Source organism: Oncorhynchus masou, chromosome 6 (assembly GCF_036934945.1).
Source record: "Oncorhynchus masou masou isolate Uvic2021 chromosome 6, UVic_Omas_1.1, whole genome shotgun sequence".
Classification (NCBI taxonomy): Eukaryota; Metazoa; Chordata; class Actinopteri; order Salmoniformes; family Salmonidae; genus Oncorhynchus; species Oncorhynchus masou.
In genome coordinates this window covers 80,398,878-80,420,538 of record NC_088217.1, presented here as the reverse complement: position 1 = coordinate 80,420,538, position 21,661 = coordinate 80,398,878, and the positions used below count along the sequence as shown (strand labels likewise).

The window sequence follows — 21,661 nt, the reverse complement described above, 5'->3', positions numbered from 1 at the left end:
GTTGTCTCATTGTTGTTGGTAATCAAGCCCACTACTGTTGTGTCATCTGCAAACTTGATGATTGAGTTGGAGGCGTGCATGGACACGCAGTCATGGATGAACAGGGAGTACAGGAGGGGGCTGAGCACGCACCCTTGTAGGGCCCCAGTATTGAGGGTCAGTGAGGTAGATATGTTGCTTCCTGCCTTCACCACCTGGAGGCGGCACGTCAGAAAGTCCAGGACCCAATTGCACAGGGCAGGGTTGAGACCCAGGGTCTCGAGCTTGATGATGAGCTTGGAGGGTACTATTGTGTTGAATGCTGAGCTGTAGTCAATGAACAGCATTCTTACATAGGTGTTCCTCTTGTCCATATGGGATAAGTGTGCAAGTTGATGGCGATTGCATCGTCTGTGGACCTGTTAGGGCAGTAGGCAAACTGAAACGGGTCTATGGTGGCCGTTAAGGTGGAGGTGATATGATCCTTGACTAGTCTCTCAAAGCACTTCATGATAACAGAAGTGAGTGCTACGGGGTGGTAGTCATTAGATCAGTTATCTTTGCCTTCTTGGGTACAGGAACAATGGTGGCCATCTTGAAGCATGTGGGGACAGCAGATTGGGATAGGGAGCTTAAAAACACCAGCCAGCTGGTCTGCGCATGCTCTGAGGATGATCCTAGGGATGGCGTCTGGGCCAGCAGCCTTGCGAGGGTTAACAGATGTAAATGTTTTACTCGCGTCGGCCACGGAAAAGGAGAGGGGGAGGGCGCAGTTCTTGTTAGCGGGCCACAACAGTGTTATCCTCAAAGTGGGCAAAGAAGGTGTTTAGTTTGTCTGGTGGAAGCGTGACGTCGGTGTCTGTGACGTGGCTGGTTTTCTTTTTGTAGTCCGTGATTTCCTGTTGACCCTGCCACACACGTCTCGTGTCTGAGCCATTGAATTGCAACTCCACTCCCTGTTCCTGCATTTCGCTTGTTTGATTGCCTTGCGGCGGGAATAACTACACTGTCTATGTTCCCAGATCTCTTTCCATGGTTAAATGCGGTGGTTGGCGCTTTCAGTTTTGCATGAATGCCGCCATCCATCCACGGCTTCTGGTTAGGGTAGGTTTTAATGGTCACAGTGGATACAACATCTCCAGTGCACTTCCTTATAAATTCACTCAAATCAGAAAAACTGATTCACAGCGGTGTCGTTTAATATCCATAAACCACCGTCAACAGAACAATACAATAAATGGGTCAAACAAAACCCGGTAAATACCAGCATACCGTGACTAAGCACTACAAGGAACAATTACCAACAAGGACATGGGGGGGGAACAGAGGGTTAAATACACAACATGTAATTGATGGAATTGTAACCAGGTGTGATGGAAGACAAGACAAAACCAATGGAAAATGAAAAGTGGATCAGCGATGGCTAGAAGGTTGGTGAATTTGACCGGCGAACGAACAAGGAGAGGGACCAACTTCGGCGGAAGTCGTGACACCAGGAGGCCGCTCTGTCTGCCCCTTCTGCGGCGCCGTTGTCTTGGGTCGTCTTCTGGGATTAGGTCCATTGTCCTGGGTGGTGGTCCAAACAGAGGATCCGCTTCGGGAAAGTCGTATTCCTGGTCGTAATGTTGGTAAGTTGACGTCACTCATATCCAGTAGTTCCTCCCGGCTGTATGTAATGAGACTTAAGATTTCCTGGGGTAACAATGTAAGAAATAATACATTTAAAAAAAAATACTGCATAGTTTCCTAAGGACTCAACGGGAGGCGACCATCTCTGACGGCGCCATCTTGCATAAAACAGAGTCTACTTCTGTCAATTTCCTCCTCACCTCTCCACCGGGATAGTCCACATGGCAATTTTACATAAAATGGCTGCCGTATCACACCCACTTACCTATGTATCCACTACCAACAATCCATATTTTATCGACTCGTATGACTTTGATGCACTCAGAATCACAGATGCAGCTCTCATTGACTTCTAGTTATAATTATTGACATTTCATCCTACATGGTCTTTATCAGAATGCCCAGAGGCCCAGCTTCCCACATACAACATTAATAAATAACATTGAGACTTTATGAAAACCGTTAAATACCTCGAGGCAGTTAACTGCTGGTCAAAGGGCAGTATAGTTCCACTGGTAGACTGACACCTTTATAAGACTGTTCTAACTGCAAGTCAGCGCCAGGCTCTGTAAATCTATGGTCTTTATGACCGGCCATAAACAGATCTGAATCAATGTTAATATTCAGCAGAGAGAGAGCGACAGACTCATTCCGACCTTAAAGAGAAATTCACTTTATTACGTTCAATGAAAACCTGTCACGTTTTGAAGACATTGTTGATGAGTAGGTGGAATAACAAATATTTTTCTATTGGCTGATAATGATTTCCCTTATGTGTACTTTGAACTGTGTAGGTGAAGCACAAGGAATATTCTATTCGATATAGGCCCAGACTGTTCTCATACCATTGAAAATAGAGCTACTGCTGTAGTCCATTGTTTCCCGACTCCAGTCCTCCAGCACCCCAACAGTACACATTTTTGTTGTGGCCTTGGACCAGAACACCTGATTCAACTAGCCAACTAATCTTCAAGCCCTCAATGAGTTTGTCAGGGAGTACAAACAAAAGTGTTCTTTTGGGGGTACAGAAGGACTAGAGTAGGAAACACTGCTGTAGTCAATCCTAAACCTTCCCCTTAATGTAAAATCCTTTACGATTCCCTTTAAACGGCTCAATTCTCATCTTTTCAGCACTTTGAAAGCTTATGGATTAATCTACAGATGAGGACAGCGACTGCGACTCCCTTCCAGCAAAACTATACAGAGAGAAATGATGATTTTACCAGTTAGGTTAAAGCGACTGGAGTAGAGAGGAAGGCTCTCAATAACTCCCCCTAATATCACACCACGTAGGCGATGAAGATGAGCTGGGTCAGTACTGCAATCCGTCTGTTGTTGTGTACATCCGGCTATACAGTGGATTAGGAGAAATATGCAAGAGCAGATTGACACCATCTAATTGGATACAATTTGGGGGTGGACTATACCTTTAACGTATCCCTCACAGACTACAGAAGTGAAATGGTGGTTTCTTTCCACCATATTTCTTTGACCCAATGCTACACTGGTTGCTCACAATGCAAATAGTTTTACAATTTATATCTGTAAATGAAAGCGCTCAAGAAATTATTAATTATTATTAATATTATTATTATACTCTTAGGTCATTGAGAAAGGAAGGAAGGGAACGAGGAGGGATGGCAGGAAAAAGGTTGAGGAAGATGAAGAGATAAGGAAGAAGCTGAGGGATGGAAGGAGAGAGGGAAGAAAGGAAGGGAGTTAGATAGGAATGATGCATTATTCAACGTTTTCAGTCGTGGAGTTTGGGCCTTGATTGTTGGGAAACAAACCCTTAGGGAACCCATGGATTTTGTATCTAAATGCAGAAAAGTCCTAAAATACTAATAACCATAGAACTCTTCACAAACGACAGGGGTAAACCTACTCCTCTATATGCTGTATGAATCATTAATTCAGTTGTGAAGTTTATAATTGGTCTAAGAGAAGAGGAAGAGAAAAAACAGCTTTTGATGCCTTTTGCTTTGAGCAAACTGTTTATACGTTTAAATTAATAGAGGAATTAATTCAAATCAATAACAATCGGTTTATCTCAGATAATCTCAGAGAAACAGAACCTACACATTTCTAAAAGTTCAAATGAACAATGTGAATAAAATAAGCTAATATCATTGTGAATTAGATTCAATTATCTTGAGTCTTGAGGCTATTCCCAATTAAAACCGCATCAGTTCACCCAATCAAGAGCAGAGGCTACAGAATAATCCGCTGGATGCCTGTCATATCTGGTCTATTCTATTTGCCACAGCCCATGTTCATTTAGACATAATGTTCCACACTGTGCCACTTGACATAGTCACCGTTCACACTGTCACAGAGAGAGAGAGAGAGACAGAGGGAGAAAGATAGGAAAGTGCACTGCCAGAACGTCACAAAGAAAAGATGTACAGCTGAGAGTAGACTCAATCACAAAAGTGTTTTCAATCTGATTTTTTTTAAATATATTTAATTGGACTTGGTGACCTTCACAATAATCACTAAATGGACCTGTCTGTCCATTTGATTGTATTTTGTGTGTGTGTGTGTGTGTGTGTGTGTGTGTGTGTGTGTGTGTGTGTGTGTGTGTGTGTGTGTGTGTGTGTGTGTGTGTGTGTGTGTGTGTGTGTGTGTGTGTGTGTGTGTGTGTGTGTGTGAGCGTGCACACGTGGACATGTTTAACTATTCTTGTGGGAACCTGAAGTGCCCACAAGAATAGTAAACAAACAGATATTTGACCAACTGGGGACATTTTGTTAGTCTCCACGAGGTCAAATGCTCTTTCAAGGGGGTTTAGGGTTAGGGTTAGAATTAGTGTTAGAATTACATTAAGGGTTAGGAACTAGGGTTAGTTTTAGGGTTAGGGTGAAAGGTTAGGTTCTTGGGTTAAGGTTAGGGTTAGGGTTACGGAAAATAGGAATTTGAATGGGCCTGAGTTGTGTGACCCCACAAGATTAGTTAAACAAGACTGTGTGTGTGTGTCCGTGTGTGTGCTTGCGTCCGTGCATGTGTGAGTGCTCCTGACTCTACAGAGAATGTAAGTGACTGGAATGTGTACAACAGGCTGTCTAGACGAGATGACAGACAGCACACAGCCTCTATCTCTGAAGGCCAGACAGGTGAACTTGACAGAGCATCAAACGATACTTAAGGAGACCAGGAAAGTCACATCGTCAAACTGAACCACCAACACACACAGTCACACACTGAGATCCCCGTGGAAGACACAGAGGGAAAATGTCACATCACATAGCATCTACTGATGTTGTGCAGCATGGGTCCTGGAGATACTGTATCATCAGGAAATGGAACAAAATATCACCATACAGCAAATGTCACCTGAACACAAACAGATTGTGGAGCTACAGGTTTTTTATCAAACAGGGGAAATGGGTGTGTGTGTGTGTGTGTGTGTGTGTGTGTGTGTGTGTGTGTGTGTGTGTGTGTGTGTGTGTGTGTGTGTGTGTGTGTGTGTGTGTGTGTGTGTGTGTGTGTGTGTGTGTGTGTGTGTGTGTGTGTGTGTGTGTGTGTGTGTGTGTGTGTGTGTGTGTGTGTGTGTGTGTGTGTGTGTGTGTGTGTGTGTGTGTGTGTGTGTGTGTGTAACCTAAATCCCAATCAACCATCTACGGATCACATAGATGACTAACACTCTGTATAAAAGTAGATTACATCTGTGTGTGGCATACCAAGTGGATGAAGACAAAACACACACACACACCACACACACACTCAGGAGCAATGCCTGGGCGTGGCCCCCTTCTCTGACTCGAAATGTAAAGCTCAGACATGGAAGATTAGAGCAGACAAAACAGAATTAGCGACAACAATCACAGCGTGTCACAATACTTCACAGCACACACTCACACACAGGTGTTAGCCTGGGAGGAGTACGGATGGAATAGGCAGTCCTTTGTTGAACATTCCAACAGGTTCTTCTTGATGTCATTTAACCAAATAATATGACAATGATAAAAGCCAAAGAAATACATTTCTGTTGGGGTCACTGTTAGATTGTGGTCACTTGAAATCCTGAAATACATACAAAACCATTCCAGAGTGAAACCTTTAAATCAAAGATGACTTTTGACAACGGCTGTGTATGATGAAATGCATTCCTTAAGATCCAATCCTAAAAGTTGACCCCCCTTTTTAAACGGTCGAAACAGTGGAGAATGTCAATTCAAAAACGTAGCGAAGCCTTCAAAAGACAAGTTAAGACATTGTATAACTGTTGAGTAATTATTTGGAAAGTGTTTTCTACTGGGAACAATGTGCTTATGTTCCTAACTCTCCAACAGAGAGTGATGGGTTTATGTCCTGCTGGTTTGTAGAGAACGTGGTATGTTTTGCCATTAGTCTGAAAGGCTTTTTGTGAGCGTTTTAAGTGTCTCAGATGCATCAGAGTGGAAGGGCAGCCACAACACCCACAGGTTGCTTTAGTTTAGACTGAAGGCTAATTCACTTTGCAGAGGAAATCGCTGTAAATTACAAACATAAACAAGAGAGTTATTCCATCTACCAGCCATATTCCATATGCATGACAAAGCAGAAATACATATATATTTTAAAATGGTTAAGTCTCTCTCTCTCTTTCTCTCTCTCTCTCTTTCTCTCTCTCTCTCATAGAAACAGGAAATGTCTGTATAATTTCAGAAATGTCGACAGACAATTTGCTCGTTGGACATGGTGGGATCTTTTTTTGTCTGTCAAATGAAATATGGGAGAAATGGCAGTAGAAATGCCTTTATGCACAAATATTCATACAATAACCATCATATGGAAGTAAACTTGGAGTAACACGACGATATGGGCGAACCACCACGACATGGAAAAGCATCAGAAGTTTATAGCAGATGAAATAGATTATGATGAACTTCACATGGGGGTAAAGTGCAAAGTGATCAGGTACATTTCCAATAGGCTAAACATCGAGGGTAGGCTATTATTTGAATGCTGGTGACATGATGATTGGTGCTTGGCTGCCAATTATCAAATAAAATAAAATGATTTTACTCTTATCCATATTTCTCATTTATCAGCAAAGTTCTGAGAGCAGGTGCAAAACAACTGATTGTGCAAGTTTGCTATGTGACAAAACCATTGGTAGAGTAAGAATGGTGATGGAAATCCAGTTAACTATTCGGAATGTAGAGCAAAAGTTATTTTTACGTGTACTACGTCATCACGCACAGGCTTTTATCCGCAACAAGTCCATCTGATGGAAACACATATTGTTTAATGCAGATTTTAGAATATTCGCATGAGAATATGTTGCTACTTGGATGGAAACCTAGCTACTATGACTAGCGTAACAGGAGGGGATGTACATAGAATTAGGAATTGAATAGGATCTCTATGGGGCCGTGAGCTCCTTGTAAATGGACAGTCAGCATTCCTGTATGTCTCCTAGCCACTGCCCTATAACCATGGCCTCCTTCTGAACCTGTGGTAAGCTCCACTCAGAAACAGAACTCTTCAAAACCAGTCCTGGAGAGATACAGGGTGTGCAGGCTTTTGTACAAGCCCAGCATTAGCGTACCAGACTGCTCCAATTAAGGGCTTGAGAAGCCCCAGACACATTTCAGCTGAAGGTAAGCTCTCTGTTCATCCTCCACAACAAGCACATTACTGTCAGCGGTCGAATTAACATAATTGACACGCGAGGAAATGCAAGTGTACAAAAAATCTGTTTTGCCCTTAACGAGACGGTCGTTAACATACAGGGCCTTCAGAAAGTATTCATACCCCTGGACTTATTCCACATTTTGTTGTGTTACAGCCTGAATTCAAAATGGATTAAATAGTTTTTTTCTCTCACCCATCTACACACAACACCCCATAATGACAAAGTGAAAACATGTTTTCAGAAATCTTTGCTAATTTATTGAAAATTAAATACAGAAAAATCTAATTTACATAAAAGTATTCACACCCCTGAGTCAATACATGTTAGAATCACATTTTGGCAGCGATTACAGCTGTGAGTCGTTCTGGGTAAGTCTCTCAGAGTTTTGCACACCTTGACTGTACAATATTTACACATTATTTATTTTTTTAATTCTTCAAGCTCTGTCAAGTTGGTTGGTTGTCAAGTTAATTTCTTTGCCTCATTTTTTGCAGTTTTACTTTAGTGCCTTATTGCAAACAGGATGCATGTTTTGGAATATTTGTATTCTGTACAGGCTTCCTTCTTTTCACTCTGTCAATTAGGTTAGTATTGTGGAGTAACTACAATGTTGTTGATCCATCCTCAGTTTTCTCCTTTCATAGACATTAAACTCAGTAACTGTTTTAAAGTCACCATTGGCCTGTGAAATCCCTGAGCTGTTTCCATCCTCTCCGGCAACTGAGTTAGGAAGGACACCTGTATCTTTGTAGTGGCTAATTAACAACTTCACAATGCTCAAAGGGATATCAATGTCAGCTTTTCTTTATCTTTTTTTTTTACCAAGAAGTGCCCTTCTTTGCGAGGCATTGGAAAACCTCTCAGGTTTTTGTGGTTGAATCTGTGTTAGAAATTCACTGTTCACCTGAGCGACCTTACTGACAACTGTATGTGTGGGGTATAAGAGATGAGGTAGTCAAAAATCATGTTAAACACTATTACAGCACACATAGTCCATGCAACTTATTGTGTGACTTTTAAGCCCATTTTTACTCCTAAACTTATTTAGGCTTGCCAAAACAAAGGGGTTGAATACTTATTGACTCAAGACATTTTAGCTTTCCATTTTTATTTATTTTTATTTTTTTAAACATGAAAATCATAATTCCACTTTGACATTATGGGGTACTGTCTGTAGGCCAGTTGTATTCAGGATGGAACACAAGAACATGTGTAAAAAGTAAAGGAGTGTACTTATACTTTCTGAAGGAACTGTAGATGATCTAATGAGACAGAGAGGGGGAGAGGGAGAGGGAGGGGAGGGGAAGAGAGGGAGGGGAGAGGGAGAGGAAGAGAGGGAGAGGGAGAGGGAGAGGGAGAGGGAGAGGGAGGGGGAGATGGAGAGAGAGAGGGAGAGGGAGAGGGAGAGGGAGAGGGAGAGGGAAGGGAGATAGGGAGATGGAGAGAGAGAGGGAGAGGGGAGAGGGAGAGGGAGAGAGGGAGAGAGAGGGAGGGGAGAGGGAGAGGGAGAGGGAGAGGGAGGGGAGAGAAGAGAGGGAGAGGGAGAGGGAGAGGGAGAGGGAGAGGGAGAGGGAAGGGGAGATAGGGAGATGGAGAGAGAGAGGGAGAGGGAGAGGGAGAGGGAAGGGAAGAGAGGGAGAGGGAGAGGGAGAGGGAGAGGGAGAGGGAGGGGAAGAGAGGGAGAGGGAGAGGGAGAGGGAGAGGGAGGGGAAGAGAGGGAGAGGGAGAGGGAGAGGGAGAGGGAGAGGGAGGGGAAGAGAGAGAGGGAGAGGGAGAGGGAGAGGGAAGGGGAGATAGGGAGATGGAGAGAGAGAGGGAGAGGGAGAGGGAGAGGGAGAGGGAAGGGGAGAGGGAGAGGGAGAGGTAGAGGGAAGGGGAAGGGGAGAGAGGGAGATGGAGAGAGAGAGAGAGAGGGAGAGAGATGAGGGGTTGCAGACTATATTTGAGCTAGGACATGAAGCTATAATGAATTATAACCAAATCATTAACTCTCAAATTTGACACCTAACGCATAATATCAAATGCAAGGAGAGTGGGTATCTATTTGAATCAGTGTGTGTTGTGGTTGTGCTGTCTTCGTTGATAAGGATTTGCATTTTACATAAAGGGTTTGTATATAGAGGATTTGTATATAGAGGATTTGTAAATAGAGGATTTGTATATAAAGGGTTTGTATATAGAGGGTTGGTATATAGAGGGTTGGTTTGTAGAGGGTTGGTATATAGAGGGTTGGTATATAGAGGGGTGGTATATAGAGGGTTGGTATATAAAGGGTTGGTATATAGAGGGTTGGTATATAGAGGGTTGGTATATAGAGGGTTGGTATATAAAGGGTTGGTATATAGAGGGTTGGTATATAGAGGGTTGGTATATAGAGGGTTGGTATATAGAGGGTTGGTATATAAAGGGTTGGTATATAGAGGATTGGTAGATGACTACTGGATGATTGTTACACTAAAGAAACTGAAAGAAGTGTCAGCGCCTGCAGTCTCAAGAGGTGTGCTGTTCTTCACAGCTGTGTTATCAAAGGAAAGGAGAGAGGGAATAATAGAGTGCGAAAGAGCTCTGCCACACTGCCTTTTCTATTACCTGCCTGACATCCCTCTTTCCTCAACCTGTCAATCACAGTTCACATCCCATTGACCTCTGCTGAGAGCCTATTGTAGACACACACATAGACCGCACGCACGAACACACCTGCCAACACCACACACACAAGCACACGCTAGAGAAGAGGCGTCAAACATGTAGCCCGGGGCTTTTTACCTCCTGCCATCTGATAACGTGTTCCCAATACAAACCTCTTAGTGTGGAAAAAGCATTGAGGCTGGAGAATTAAAACTCCCATCAATGCAGTTAATGAATTCAAACGTGATGCTACGTAGTTAATGAGGCAGCTAATATTCTCTGAACATATACGGCACATTCGGAAAGTATTCAGATCCCTTGACTTGATCCACGTTTTGTTACGTTACAGCCTTATTCTAAAATTAATTTTATTGTTTTATCCCCTCATCAATCTACAAACAAAACCCCACAATGAGAATGAGAAAGCAAAAATAGGTTTTGAGACATTTTTGCAAAAAATTTAAAAAATTAAAGATCACATTTACATAAGTATTCAGACCCGTTACTCTGTACTTTGTTGAAGCACCGTTGGCAGCGATTACAGCCTCAAGTCTTCTTGGGTATGACGCTACAAGCTTGGAACACCTGTATCTGGGGAGTTTCTCCCATTCTTCTCTGCAGATCCTCTCAAGCTCTGTCAGGTTGGATGGAGACTGTTGCTGCACAGCTATTCTCAGGTCTCTCCAGAGATGTTTGATCAGGTTTAAGTCCGGGCTCTGGCTGGACATCTCAAGGACATTCACAGACTTGTCCCGAAGCCACTCCCGTGTTGTCTTGGCTGTGCGCTTGGGGCCGTTGTCCTGTTGGAAGGTGAACCTAAGCCCCAGTCTGAGGTCCTGAGCGCTCTGGAGCAGGTTTTCATCAAGGATCTCTTCGTACTTTGCTCTGTTAAGCTTTCACTCGATCCTGACTAGTCTCCCTCCCAGTCCCTGCCACTGAAAAACATCCCCACAGCATGATGCTGCCAACACCATGCTTCACCGTAGGGATGGTGCCAGGTTTCCTCCAGACGTGACGCTTGGAATCGAACCATGGATCGTCGCATGGGACTCTGGACTGTAGATCGTCGCCGGGGACTTCGGACTGGGAACCCCCGCTGGAGGCTCCGGACTGGGAACCCTCGCTGGAAGCTCCGGACTGGGAACCCTCGCTGGAGGCTCCACTCCATGGATCATCACTGGAGGCTTCCGGCCATGGATAATCACTGGAGGCTTCCGGCCATGGATAATCACTGGAGGCTTCAGGCCATGAATCATCACTGGAGGCTTCAGGCCATGGATCATCACTGGAGGCTTCGGACTGGGAACCCTCACAGGAGGCTCAACTCCATGGATCATCACTGGAGGCTTCCGGCCATGGATAATCACTGGAGGCTTCCGGCCATGGATAATCACTGGAGGCTTCAGGCCATGAATCATCACTGGAGGCTTCAGGCCATGGATCATCACTGGAGGCTTCCGGCCATGGATCATCACTGGAGGCTTCGGACTGGGAACCCTCACAGGAGGCTCCACTCCATGGATCATCACTGGAGGCTTCCGGCCATGGATAATCATTTGAGGCTTCAGGCCATGAATCATCACTGGAGGCTTCAGGCCATGAATCATCACTGGAGGCTTCAGGCCATGGATCATCACTGGAGGCTTCGGACTGGGAACCCTCACAGGAGGCTCCAGACTGCGGAGGCGCACTGGAGGCCTGGTGCGTGGAGGCCGGGTGCGTGGAGCTGGCACAGGATATACTAGGCCGTGGAGGCGCACTGGAGGTCTGGAGCGTAGAACTGGCACAATCCGTACTGGGTGGATGCTCAATTTAGCCCGGCAAGTGTGGGGCACTGGCACCGAGCACACCGGGCTGTGAATTCGCACTGGAGACACAGTGCGTATCACCGCATAACATCGTGCCTGAACGGTCACACGCTCCTTAAAGCGAGTGTGGGGAGTTGGCTCTGGTCTGAAACCTGGCTCCGCCAACCACCCTGTGTGCCCCCACAAAAACATTTTTTGGGGCTGCCTCTCGTGCTTGCGTTGTGGTTGCGAACCCTGGAGTCGTCGTTGATCCTCCTTCGCTGCCTCCGCCTGCTTCCATGGCAAGGTCTTGTCCCCTGCCATAACCTCTTCCCATGTCCATGATGTCCTCCACACCCTTTTCTCCCGGGCCCAGGATCCCTGCTCCTCCTGGCCACGCTGCTTGGTCCTTTGGTGGTGTGATCTTCTGTTATGTTCGTCGTTTGAATGAGGAGACCAAGGTGCAGCGTGATAGGCGAACATCTTACTTTTATTAAAATGAACACCGAAAAACAACAAAATACAAAATGAATGTAATGTTCTGCAGGCTACACAGCAACTATACAAAAACAAGATCCCACAAACTAAGGTGGGAAAAGGGCTGCCTAAGTATGATCCCCAATCAGAGACAACAATTGGGAACCATACCAGGCATAACAAAGAAATAGGAAAACTAGATTGCCACCCTAGTCACACCCTGACCTAACCAAAATATAGAATTAAAAGGATCTCTAAGGTCAGGGCGTGACACTGAGTCTTTAGGTGCCTTTTGGCAAACTCCAAGTGGGCTGTCATTTACCTTTTACTGAGGAGTGGCTTCCGTCTGGACACTCTACCACCAAAGCCTAATTGGTGAAGTGCTGCAGAGATGGTTTTTCTTCTGGAATTTTCTCCCATCTCCACAGAGGAAGTATTTTTTGTATTTGCAAAAAAATCTAAAAAACAGTTTTCGCTTTGTCATTATGGGGTATTGTGTGTAAAATTTTATTTAATCCATTTTAGAATAAGACTGTAATGTAACAAAATGTGGAAAAAGTCAAGGGGTCTGAGTACTTTCCGAATGCACTGTAAATAGATAGAAACATAAATAGATAGGTTGAGAGAGAGAAGGGGGAGTAAAAGAGAGAGCGAGAAAGAGTAAGAGAGAGAGAGAGAGAGAGAGAGAGAGAGAGAGAGAGAGAGAGAGAGAGAGAGAGAGAGAGAGAGAGTGAGTGATGGGGGTGAGTCTCTTTCTTAATAGGTTTCCTTCAAACACACCTGCTGCCAGAAATGCCATTTAATGTCAGCCGTCCGTATCGGACACACACACTGGCCCCTGTCCCATGAGCCTCCTGGGTAAGTTCAAGGTCGTCTTGCCAGGCTGATGCCATGGTCTGTGACTCAGACCAGAGTGGGTGGCTGAAGAGGCTGCCAGTAGAAGATGCACCCAGGCACAGGTCTGGACAACTCAATATTAGGAAGGTGTTCTTAAAGCTGCAATATGTAACTTTTTGTGTTATAGATCTAAGAAGCGGTGTATCTGTTCTATGTGCACTATTTCTATGCTTCTCATTCTTAAGTTTTGTGTTTGTGTCTTTTACTTATGTTTTTATACACCAGCTTCAAATAGCTGAAAATACTATATTCGTGGTTATGGGAAAGATATTTCACAGCGGTTTTGGTGTTACAATGATTATCTATACTATTCTTGCTTGTTTTGTCACACAAACTGAAATTAGGTTAACTATTCAAATTTTAGCAACAAGGAAATGCCGGAGCAATTTCTGCATAGTGTATCTTTAATATTTTGTATACTTAGTGTACGTCATAATAATGTTAAAAGACAATGGTATTAGATTTTGTCCATTTTGATTTCAACAAGGGTTTTTGGTTGAAAACAATAATGGCCAAAGGCAAGCCAAACTCTGTCGATAACTCTGTAGAGTCGCCCAGCCCTACTGGACTGGTAGCACCACCGCACACAGGGAAATAACTATTCATCTCAGTTAGCCCGTTGGACAGTGCTCAGCTACGACTGGGTGGCTACTGGGCTGAGTACACCATCAGGTCAGAGATATAAAATAAACACACACACACTTCTTGGCATGAGCACACTGTTGCATGTGTAATATGATGGATGTGGCTGAATCAAGAGTGCACTTGCCTGTTAATATCATATCATATAATATGCAATTCTAATCCAATCTAGGTTACTCACTGATATTAAAACCATTCATTTAATTGGCAAAGGAAGGGACTTGGGTGTGTGAGTGCTGCTTCATTTCTTCATTCATGTTCTACTCCTTTCTATCCATCCTGTCCATTGTCACAGCTGTGTCTGTCTCACCAATGCAGTCCCGCAATCATTGGTGTGCTTGCTCCTTCATTGGCAATTTCACCAAGTGCCGCACACCCATTTGGGAGCCAACTATAAATAAACCCAGCGATTGCTCTCAGAGAATAAACAGGTTTCCCGCCCTCACACACCCGTCTGACAGCAGCGTGTCGAATGAATGAACCGGGAGGTGTGCAGGCAGAGAGAAAACGCTCTCTCCCTAAAACATGGGCTTGTCTTTACATCTCTTCCCATTTACTCTGAATGCCCACCGTGGCCTCTCTGCGTAGCTCAGGTGGAATAACTCAGCCCATATTTGCTCTGATGAAAAATGGTTTGCTCCTCTGATTCAAATGTCCGTTGTCATTAAAGCAAATTGCCACTGAAGCGTCAGTCTGTTGTGTTATTCTCTGTGATGTCTCTTCAAATTTCAGAGACACAATACCCATTACGCTATTACAGTATATAGTTGGCTCAATAACCCCAGTGACTGGACCACTGATCTGACATGACAACCTATTCCGAGGTTGTTCCGGTGTATCTGAGAATCAACAGATCAACGGTGCTGTAAATTAGCCTAACCTAGAAGCATTATACTGCAACGCACCTGGCTGTGGGTGATTCGGTGGTCAGCATGTCACTGTTTTAATTGTTTGTTCCCTATAGAAATAATTGGAGGAATGTAATGGGAGTCACATCAAAACCGCTGAGCCTCAGATGAATATCTTCTTCAGGAAATATGCATCGGCTTATTCTGCAAGGCATGTATTGCCACATAGACAATGTTGACGATAACCACCACAAACACATTGGGATGCCTTATGCAGATAGGAGAGATGTAAGATAAAAACATTATTGTACCTCGGGGGACACAGCTGTAAACAACCTATATGGCCATGTTTTGATGTCATACTTAATTCTTATATAATATGTGCAAATATTAATCTCTAATAAAAATCTCAATGGTGTCATAACCTTTTCTCAGTCTGCTGCATCCAATGATAGCAGTGTGTAATGTGAATTAATGACTGACAACATTAGCAGTGATGCATTATCAATCATCACAGACCTTAGAACGCAGAGACAGGAGCAGGTCTTCAAACTCACTGAGGATTACTACATTACAAAGAAAGGCATTGTCACAAGTGAAGAAAAAAATTCAAGACCTGGTCCCATGTCCACAAAGCAATTCAGAGTAGCAGTGCTGATCTAGGACCTGTCCATATATTTTAATTATGATCCAAAAGGCCAAACGGATCCTAGATCAGCACTCCTACCCTGAGATGCTTTGTAGCTATGGGACAAGAACATTAAAATGGCTATCCTTATTGGTAGAGTTGATCATAGATCTAGAACAATTAGAATTACAGGCAACTGATATATTGTCTATGGGCTCTATAAGGTCTCTCCTAAGTGAAGTATAGTATAAGAGACATTCATCAATAATATAAAACATCAGATTCAATAACTGGATCCAGGCCAGATGAGCAGATGGCAGAGGGATTCCCTGGTCTAGATGACAGTACAGGTTTGGTTCTGCAGGACTACAGGGATCCATCACATCTGTGATGCGCCCGCCAGCCCTGATGTTCCGTCCTCATTACTGCTGGATTCCAGAAATAAGGTGTCTAGCAATCACCATGCCAACAGCTTTATTACATCCCTCTTCACAAGGGGGAAAAAATTAAATAAATAGTACATTCGGGATGAAAAAAATAAACATTCCAAGAGAAGTTTTTGGAAACAGACAAGCTGGGATGAAAGGAAACAAGGCCCCAGATGGCTTCCTCTGTTCTCGTGGGAAGGGGTCTAGACTGTGTTAACAGTATTTGTGCCTTAATGCTGCCCCCTACAGGAATCATTATGACATTGCAACAACCAACTACACTAGACATTACGCAAACTCTTTCTGCTGGTATTGTTATAAAAAGGAATGACAGAAATTGTTTTATTGTAAGACGGTAACTTTATTTCACACGAGGGTAAAAAAGTAACATACATGTCTGAAATATGATCTATCAGAAGATAAAAAGGATGTATGTGGGGGACAGTGAAATCTGAAGGATGGCCCTATTGAAAGTCACAGTAGTCTCCTGAGACATGGTAAGAGTCAGTCAGTGTGATCAGAAAGGCTTTATGTATGTTTAGAGGTGGGTTTGGGTTTTGTGATATGATGGTTATGTTCAGGTGTGGATACATTCAGAAGGGCCTCCCCATGCCCATGCGTGGGTTAAGTGGGGGGGCTCTGTTGGGTGGTGTGATAGCTATGTCCAGGTAGTCTCCTATCTGGAAGCGCTGCGACTGTAGCGTCATGGAGTCATTTTCCCCCTTCCTGCCTGACACAGTGTTGCCGATGTCTTTCACTCTGTAACCATAGAGACCGTGGGTGAGACAACAGTACTTTCATAATGACATCATCCAATCAAACAACTGAGGCAATGTTTAAATACTTTTAAAAAGGCAAACTCAGCCGATTTACCTAATCCACTGACCACCAAGCTCTTGATTTAAGGAAAAGTCAGCAATGCACAAAGCAAACAGCAATGTCAGGCCGACTTCCACAACAACTACAGAGCATTCGGAAAGTATTCAGACGCCTTGACATTTTCTTATGTTACAGCCTTATTCTAAAATGTATTAAATGAATTGTTTTCCCTCCTTAATCTACACACAAAACCCAATAATGACAGAGCAAAAAGTATATATATATTTTTTTAATACCTTATTTACATAACTATTCAGACCATTTGCTTTGAGCCTTGAAATTGAGCTCAGGTGCATCCTGTTCCTATTGATCATCCTTGAGATGTTTCTACAACTTGATTGGACCTGTGATAAATTCAATTGATTGGACATGATTTGGAAAGGCACACCTGTCTATATAAAAAGGTCCCATTGTTGACAGTGCAGGTCAGAGCAAAAACCAAACCAGGTCGAAAGGAGTTGTCTGTAGAGCTCCGAGACAGGATTGTGTCAAGGCACAGATCTGGGGAAGGGTACCAAACATTTCTGCAGCATTGAAGATAGGCCACTGTGTTCTTGGCTCCATCATATTTAAATTAAATAAGTTTGGAACCACCAAGACTCTTCCTAGAACAGGCCTCCCAGCCAAACTGAGCAATTGGGGGAGAAGGGCCTTGTTTCGGGAGGTGACCAAGAACCTGATGGTCACTGACAGAGCTCCAGAGTTCCTCTGTGGAGATGGGAGAACCTTCGAGAAAAACAACCATCTCTGCAGCACTCCACCAATCAGGCCTTCATGGTAGAATGGCCAGACGGAAGCCACCACTCAGTAAAAAGCACATGACAGCCCACTTGGAGTTTCCCAAAAGGTACCTAAAGGACTATCACACCATGAGAAACAAGATTCTCTGGTCTGATGAAACCAAGATTGAACTATGTGGCCTGAATGTCAAGCCTCACATCTTGAAGAAACCTGGCACCATCCCTACAGTGAAGTATGGTAGCATCATGCTGTGGGATGCTTTTCAGCTGCATTGACTGGGAGACTTGTCAGGATTAAGGGAAAGATGAACGGAGCAAAGTACAGAGCGATCCTTGATGAAAACCTGCTCCAGAGCGCTCAGGACCTCAGACTGGGGCGAAGGTTCACCTTCCAAAAGGACAACGACCCTAAGCACACAGCCTAGACAATGCAGGACTGACTTTGGGACAAGTCAATGAATGTCCTTGAGTGGCCCAACCAGAGCCCGGACTTGAACCCGATCGAACATCTCTGGAGAGACCTGAGAATAGCTGTGCAGTGACACTCTCCAACCAACCTGACAGAGCTTGAGAGGATCTGCAGAGAAGAATGGGAGAAACTCCCCAAATACAGGTGTACCAAGCTTGTAGCGTCATACCCAAGAAGACTTGATGCTGTAGTCGCTGCCATAAGTGCTTCAACAAAGTACTGAGTAAAGGATCTGAATACTTAAGAGATATATATATATCTATATATATATACACACACACACCTTTTTTTTACAAATAAAACCTGTTTTGCTTTATCATTGTGGGATGTGTAGAATGAGGCAAAAAAACAATTGAATCCATTTTAGAATAAGTCTAATGCAGCAGCGTGTAGTGCACCTACGCAGATATTTTTTGCCAGTGCAACGTCTTGCATTGCACTCATCTGAAAACCCTGCGGTTCATCCTGCTGCTCATGACAACATGTCGCTGAGTCTCATTTTAATTAAGTCAGGTGTGTTACAGGGTTCCATTAGCCAGCTAATGCCAGCTTTATCCATAAAAAAACTAAGCCAATGAATAAAAATGTTGCCAGCCAAAATATAACAAATACAGTTGCAAAATATTGCTTTTTAATCATTGGTGGAAATACATTTGACTGTCATGCTTATTGGTCTATAGGTTCATTTGAATAATTTAGTGGAATTCAAATTGTCCTGTTTGTTACTCATCGTGTATCTTATTTATCCAATACAACTATCACACATGCATGCACAGACTATTTTAAGCGGGATTTCTCCTGCAGCTACTCTACTGGTTACTGCTGGAGTAAAACATGTGATTTATCAGCCGAATCAATGCACAACAATTTCTAAATGCAATCGCATGTAAACAGTTTCAGTATTCGATAAAAAAAATAGCAAGTATTTTTATTTTTCAACTGGTAATTGAAGTGTGCCTCCCATTCACCATTCAAGTGCAGGTCAATAGGCTATCAGCACATCACCCACCACTTTACAATGTGAGCTAGAGGCACTATGCATTTTGTTTTTTAAATACTTAATTGTTTGAAACCTGAATATTTTATTTAATATTATGAGACATGTCTTACCTTGCTTCAAAGTAGCGTATAGGCAAAATCCGACCATGGAAACGTGGAGGCAATTATTTTATATAGACTTCAAAGGCAGCACGTGAGTATCATGTTTGGGGAAACTTACAATTTATCCTACCATGTCTATCGTTCTGCCTGCTAGTTATATTTTCAGATACTAATTTTATTGGACCAGTTTCATTTCAATAACGTTTTTGTTTCTCAAAATCATTGTGAAATGTTTAATCATAAAAATCTCAATTAAAATGTTATTGAATTTAAAAGTCTAGTAACACGAGATCACCAGCCTCTGCCATATGGACACATTTTCAAATCTTCCCGGTCACGTTGTCCACCGCCACATTTTCCTAACAGAAACCCTGGTGTGTTTGTACTGGGCTGGAACAAATCCGTGCACACTCTGTGTCCAAGATTATAGAGCATAGCGTGACTTCAATCTACAACAGCCCAGTTGCCCTGAAGGTAGACCCAACGATATGACATTGCCACGAGCAGCACCGCAGATATTGAGATGAGCAAGATGCAAGACTTCGCTCTCACAGTCACACACAGTATCTACAGATGTGAATGGGTTCGCCTCACACTGTTATAGCGTGATAGCCACGGGACCAAAACAGCAGAGAAGTTGAGACTTACACTTCAAAGTTCTTAGTTGTTACTGAAATTGACCCACAATGCGGTTTACTTTGTGCCCATACATCATACCGCTGACTCTACCTTTAAGCTAGGGCCGTAGAAGAGTATACTAACCTGTAGCCATTTCTTTTGGGCTCAGGATAAACGATGGCGAAACCAAAGTGTGTTCCTTTCTTCCGAGCTTCAGGGTACACCTCCTTCACTAGGCTGGTCAGCTCCTTTAGCGAGGCATCCATCCTTCAGGAGAAGGACACAACATCATGTCACAACAATAATCAAAACTATGTAGCCATGGTACCCTGTATAACACACACAACACTATCACCAGTCATCGACTTGGGCAGAGCAGAGTGCAAGTACCACATTTTTTCTCCTTGAGTTTGTGCACGCCTAAATATAAACAGTAACGACACCCAAAACGAGTGCCGAAAATCCCCCCTTGCCAGAATCCCCCCCCCCCCCCACTTCGCGTTCTTCATTTCTGCGGCTTGGTTGCTAGTTCATATTTCTGCTCTTCACTCAGTTGTCAGCTTAGCCTACATTTCACTGATCTTAGTAGCAGAAAGCATTTGTCTGCAGTTTGGCTATTTGTTTCAAGTGTATGTGGCGGTTATAGCTTGTATGGCGCCCTGGGCGAACCCCCCTCTCAGCGCCTGCCCCCGGGCCCCGTTCCACCCCGGCAGCTGCCCATGTCACCTGTACCTAAATCCTCTACTGCTTTTGTCTATAAATAAATCTCTTTGCCAAAATTCGGCATCTCTCCATGTCTTATTCGACTAGTATGTTTGAAAGTATAAGGATAAGAATTCAGACATAGTTGTTCTGAAATGTTTATTGCTTGCCAACATTTTACTCCTGCCTCTTTGTTTAATATAACACACATTACTTATTACTTTTGGTTGCCTGACGTGAAGTTTGTTCTATAGAAAGTATTTGACTCCGATGTGTGCCACAGAAAATATTTAACTCTAGCCACAAAATGTATGAAATTAGAAGGGGGGGGGGGGGGATTCTGGCAGAAAGGAGATTTTCAGAAACAACAACGGAACCTATTTCAGTCCAATTCAAGCACTGGCTATCACATTTTTTTTAACCTTTATTTAACTAGGTAAGATTCGATCTAGTTACTAGCCCAACGCTCTAACCACTAGGCTACCTGCCGGTCCTGCACCTTGGCTTACTTGAACCTAGGTGCAGCCATCCATGTATATATTCTTACCATGTGTAGATTTGCAGCTCACTTGAAGGGACTTGTCCTCGTGCGAATTCGTCCCCTCTGTGATGCCTGCCACCGTTGGTCGTAAATACCCGCAGCAGAAGAGGACAAGTCTATAGACACACAAACAGTTAGTTAACTGGTTAGACAGGAACGTGGCTAGTCTCTTAGAAAATGTGGTAGCAGGAAAAAATATTAAATGCCCGTATAGCCGATTACAGAACTACAACCAATTAGTTTAGTTTGAAGTGGGAGTCACTTGCACAGTTCAAGCAGTGCAGCTGCATTTGCTAGCACAGCAGGCTCGTTAATGCTAACTACGTTAGCGAATTGCTGTCTCACAAACCAAGCGAAGATAAAGTGCTTATAGCTACCTTTTCTCGGTCGATAGGCTTTTCGGGGATTTTTCGTATCTCTTCTTGTGTGATTCTTGATTCAAGAGCCATTTTAGGAGTAAATAAGTTAATTAATTCACGTTGTTGCTCACAGCAGATTTGCAAACACTGTGCCAAATAGTTATTTCCGTTTCCGCTTTCCCAGCGGATGACGTAGGAAAGGTGCGCAAAAACTTTATAAACCTTTAACGATTGCCGTATAAAAAAACATATACGAACAGATTGCAGTTTGCTTGATTTTACAACATTTTTTTATAAACATCTATTCTCCAGTCCGATTAAAGATAATTAAAGATAGTTCTCAAGTGTATGATTGTATTTCTAGTTTCCTCCCAACAGGTGGCGGTAGACAATGATAACCATTCTTATGTTGATTGCAATCCGGGCTCCTTGGGAGGTCCACACTCTAAACAAAACCCTTTTTATTTTTATTTAACCTTTATTTAACTAGGCAAGTCAGTTAAGAACAAATTATTATTTACAATGACGGCCTACCCTTGCCAAACCCTATCCCCGGACGACACTGGGCCAAATGTGCACCTCCCTATGGAACTCCCAATCACAGCCGGTTGTGATACAGCCTGGAATCAAACCAGAGTCTGTTATGACGCCTCTAGCACTGAGATGCAGTGCCTTAGACCGCTGCCCCA

General features: G+C 43.5%; 1 protein-coding gene across 1 annotated transcript; it reads right to left on the bottom strand.

Annotated features, from left to right (window-relative positions):
- Window positions 1-15,900: 15,900 nt before the first annotated feature.
- On the bottom strand, window positions 15,901-21,166 carry LOC135542767 (histone deacetylase complex subunit SAP18-like). Its single transcript, XM_064969951.1, has 4 exons — window positions 20,991-21,166; window positions 20,620-20,729; window positions 19,515-19,637; window positions 15,901-16,322 (listed from the first exon to the last, which is right to left on the bottom strand). The coding sequence occupies exons 1-4, from the start codon at window positions 21,060-21,062 to the stop codon at window positions 16,157-16,159; spliced, it is 471 nt and encodes a 156-aa protein (XP_064826023.1). The 5' UTR covers window positions 21,063-21,166; the 3' UTR covers window positions 15,901-16,156.
- Window positions 21,167-21,661: the final 495 nt, after the last annotated feature.